The sequence below is a fragment of the Leucopleurus acutus genome (genome assembly GCF_964270905.1).
Source record: "Leucopleurus acutus genome assembly, contig: HAP1_SCAFFOLD_629, whole genome shotgun sequence".
NCBI classification, from domain to species: Eukaryota; Metazoa; Chordata; class Mammalia; order Artiodactyla; family Delphinidae; genus Leucopleurus; species Leucopleurus acutus.
The window spans coordinates 1059-4399 of record NW_028138762.1 but is presented as its reverse complement, the minus strand read 5'-3'; the positions used below and the strand labels follow the sequence as shown (position 1 = coordinate 4399).

The 3341-nt window shown below is 62.9% G+C and overlaps 1 protein-coding gene across 1 annotated transcript; it reads left to right on the top strand.

The window, feature by feature from the left end:
* The first annotated feature begins 634 nt into the window (after positions 1-634).
* LOC309978985 (metallothionein-1E-like) lies at positions 635-2342 on the top strand. The gene is made up of 3 exons (XM_082865808.1): positions 635-745; positions 1325-1390; positions 2101-2342. The coding sequence occupies exons 1-3, from the start codon at positions 718-720 to the stop codon at positions 2190-2192; spliced, it is 186 nt and encodes a 61-aa protein (XP_082721934.1). The 5' UTR covers positions 635-717; the 3' UTR covers positions 2193-2342.
* Positions 2343-3341: the final 999 nt, after the last annotated feature.

Here is a 3341-nt window from a genome sequence, read left to right as displayed (position 1 = left end):
GGACAAATGAGCCAGGATCCCTCCAGGAAAGGAAAACACAAGAGACGCCTCGCGGCTGAAGGCCACGTTCACCGCGCTGCGGTTACAGGAGGCGGTACCGGAAAAACGCTTCCAAAGGACCGTGGTGGGGACCGGGGCTGGCAACGCCCGGGGACACATGGGGTCGGCCAAACGGTGGTGAGGGTCACATCCGCCTGCGCTCTCTGACACCGCTCCCCGGCTCCAGCCAAGCCAGGGACACGAGCGGGAGGCGGGGGCTGTTCTCGGGCAGCAGGAAACGGCGACCCGGAGGCCGGCGGCGCGGGGCCTGGGGCGGGGAAGACCGGAGGACGCGGGAGCCGGATTCCTGCACAACCCGCCAACACGGCGGCTGCTCCCGTCGGGCACATTGGGAAGGGGCGGCCAGGGGGCTGGGACACGGCTTACCGCACGGCACCCGGTTCCTCCGCTCCAGCCGGCACCGACGTGGAATCGTGCGCTCGGCCCCGCCTGTTGCTCACAGCCCGGCCCAGGGCGCTGCGGGCGGCACGGGCGGCGCGGGCGGCGCGGGCGCGGAGCCGCGGGGCGGGTGCAAGGCGGGGGCGGGGCCTCTGCGCCCGGGCCGCCTCCTCGGCCTATAACTCAGCCCCCGGGCTCCTCGCTCCCACACGGCCCCCACCGGACCCGTGAAGCGGCTTCGCCCCTTGCTTTGGACCTCGGGCCTCACTCCTCCTCCAGATGGACCCCAAGTGCTCCTGCCCCACTGGTAAGGGAGCCCTGCCTTTGAGCCTTAGGATGCCCCCTTCCCGGGCACAGGACGAGAAGGGAGGGCTTTGAGTTTTGAGCTCAGGAGGACTCCTGTCACGGGTCCAGGGCTTTCTCGGTAGCCAGGCTCCTGAGGGCACGTCCGTCTCCCTTTGCCTCTCCGTTGACACTGAGGGCACGGAGGCTCCAGGCTGTCCTTCTTGAGGTCACCCGGCAGGTCAGGGGATTGCTAGACCGGGAGCCAGCGTTTGGAGGAGGCCTCGGACCTGCCACGATTTGATGGGCAGAGGGGACGCTGCCTCTTTGGGGTTCAGGCCATGGGCCCCGGCCCCCGGCCCCAGTCGGCCTGGGCTGCGTCTGGAGCCCGGGACCTTCCCTGTGGAGTCCCATCAGGAGGGGACCTACTCTCCTTGGACCAGAAGAGAGGAGCTGGGGCTTCTCTATCCGCCCGAGTGGACACGAGCTCCCAGGGCTGGGTCCTGACAGAGGAGGAGGGCTCAGGGAGGCATTGCTGACCGTCTGCTGTGGCTCCTGCATCCCCGTCCCTGCTCACTGCTGGCCTCCTTTCCCTTCCCGGCAGGCGGCTCCTGCGGCTGCGCTGGCTCCTGCACCTGCAAAGCCTGCAGATGCGCCTCCTGCAAGAAGAGTGAGTGTGCGGGGCCTTCTCTGGGAAGGCGGGGTCTGGGCTGAGTGCGAGGAGGGAGCCCAGAGCTCAGCAGGCAGGCAGGAGCAGGACAGTGACCAGACTTCCCGGCACCCCCCTCGCCAGGAAGGGATTCACAGTCAGAGCTGGAATCACCTTCGGCACGACCGAGACCCAGGCGCGCACTAGAGAACAGGGAGACTGAGGCCCAGACGGGTCACCGACAAACAACCTCAGACCTGTCACTAGAACTAGTCCTCCTGCCTCCTGAGTCACGCTTCCGAATCCTCTCAGGGACTGAAGCACTTTAGGGACCGGAACCAGCGGCCGTGCGTGGCTTCTCGGACCCGGTGCAGCCCCTTCCTGTCGAAGCAGCCCAGAGCTCCCCTATCCCGAGCGGGAGCTGCTCTGTGCGGGCTTTGCCTCCACTTTGATCCTGAGGACTTGGCTCACATCACTGGTGGTGCTGGGGGCTGGCTTTCTCTTGTCCCCAGAGGCCCTGCTCACTGTCTCTCCAAGGCGCTGTGCCCTGTCCTGGGCACAGATGGGCCGGGCAACCTGAACCTAGTGTCTGAGAGCAATGACCTCAGGACAGAGGACACCATCGTAAACTCAGGGTCTGGGCCCGAGGGCGGCTGGGGCCAGGCCTGCTGCTGGGAAGGGTGGTTCCGGACAACGCGTGGTCCGACTGCACGCTGCCCTTGCCTCCCCAGGCTGCTGCTCCTGCTGCCCCGTGGGCTGCGCCAAGTGTGCCCAGGGCTGCGTCTGCAAAGGGGCCTCGGACAAGTGCAGCTGCTGTGCCTGATGTCGCGGAGAGCCTGCCCCGGGTGTCCACAGAGCAACCAGGACAAACCTGCATTTTACCGTTTTTCATACAACCGGACCTGACGCTACATTCCTTTTTCTATGAAATCTGTGAGTTGTAATAAAAGCTGTTGACTTTATTCTGGCTCTGTCTTCCTTGGTCTGTCTTGGACAAAGAGACTCCGTGCCCATCGGGGCTGGCGTGGGGAACTGGACTGGACGTGCAGAGACCTCGGCTCTGGACCAAAGAGTACCCCCCCACACACCCCACACCCCCAAAACACACACACTGAGCGTCTTAGCCGCTTAGGTTCATTTGAGCTTCCGTTTCTCAGCTCCAAAGGATACCCTCGCCAGATGACATAGGGCATTGGACACGCAGAGGACACACTCCCTCTATTCCCCTTAGGAGTATGGATTGCAGAGAAAGTTGCCCATTTCTCATTTTCCTTCTCTGGGGGCCCCTGCCAAACTCAGCGCTCGGTGATGAGAGCCTAGAAAAGTACCCAGAGGGGATGGAATCCCACACCCCTCTCGTGTGACTTCTGCACGGGGCTTGCGTCTAAAACACCCTGGAAAGACCTCTTTGTATTTTCTGCCACAGTTTTCACCCTGGTCAGTAAAACGGATCGCTAAGAAAACACGTCAAAGGACACGATATGTGACACCCAGTTTTCCCTTCAACACGTAAAACCACCTTCACACGTGGAGGAGCAATTCTGAAAACTGGACGCTCTCATATGCTGCACGTACGTTGAAAGTGTGCCCGAGTCCTGGGAACACTTCACAGATGCCCCACTGTGTGGACCACACACGCCTGGAGCAGCTCTGCCCCCTGCCTCCCCACAGGGAACATCAGTCTTGGCTTGCCCAGGGCTACGGACAGGACACTCGCCACCCGTGACAGCTCCCTGCGGGGGCTTGGCTCTGAATCTTCGCAAGTACCTCCCTAGGTCAGGCTGACATCTTCCCTTCCCTCAAAAACCAGCCCGTGGCTACCTGACACCCCGAAAGAAAGTGATTTGGATTTGGTGGGAATTTCCCGGCTGTTTCCCTGAGACCTGGTTTCAGAAGAAGGACTTCACGTGTTCCTCTGCAGAGTGATGGTGGTGCTGCAGTGCGTGGCGGGGGGGGGGGGGGGGGGCCTGGT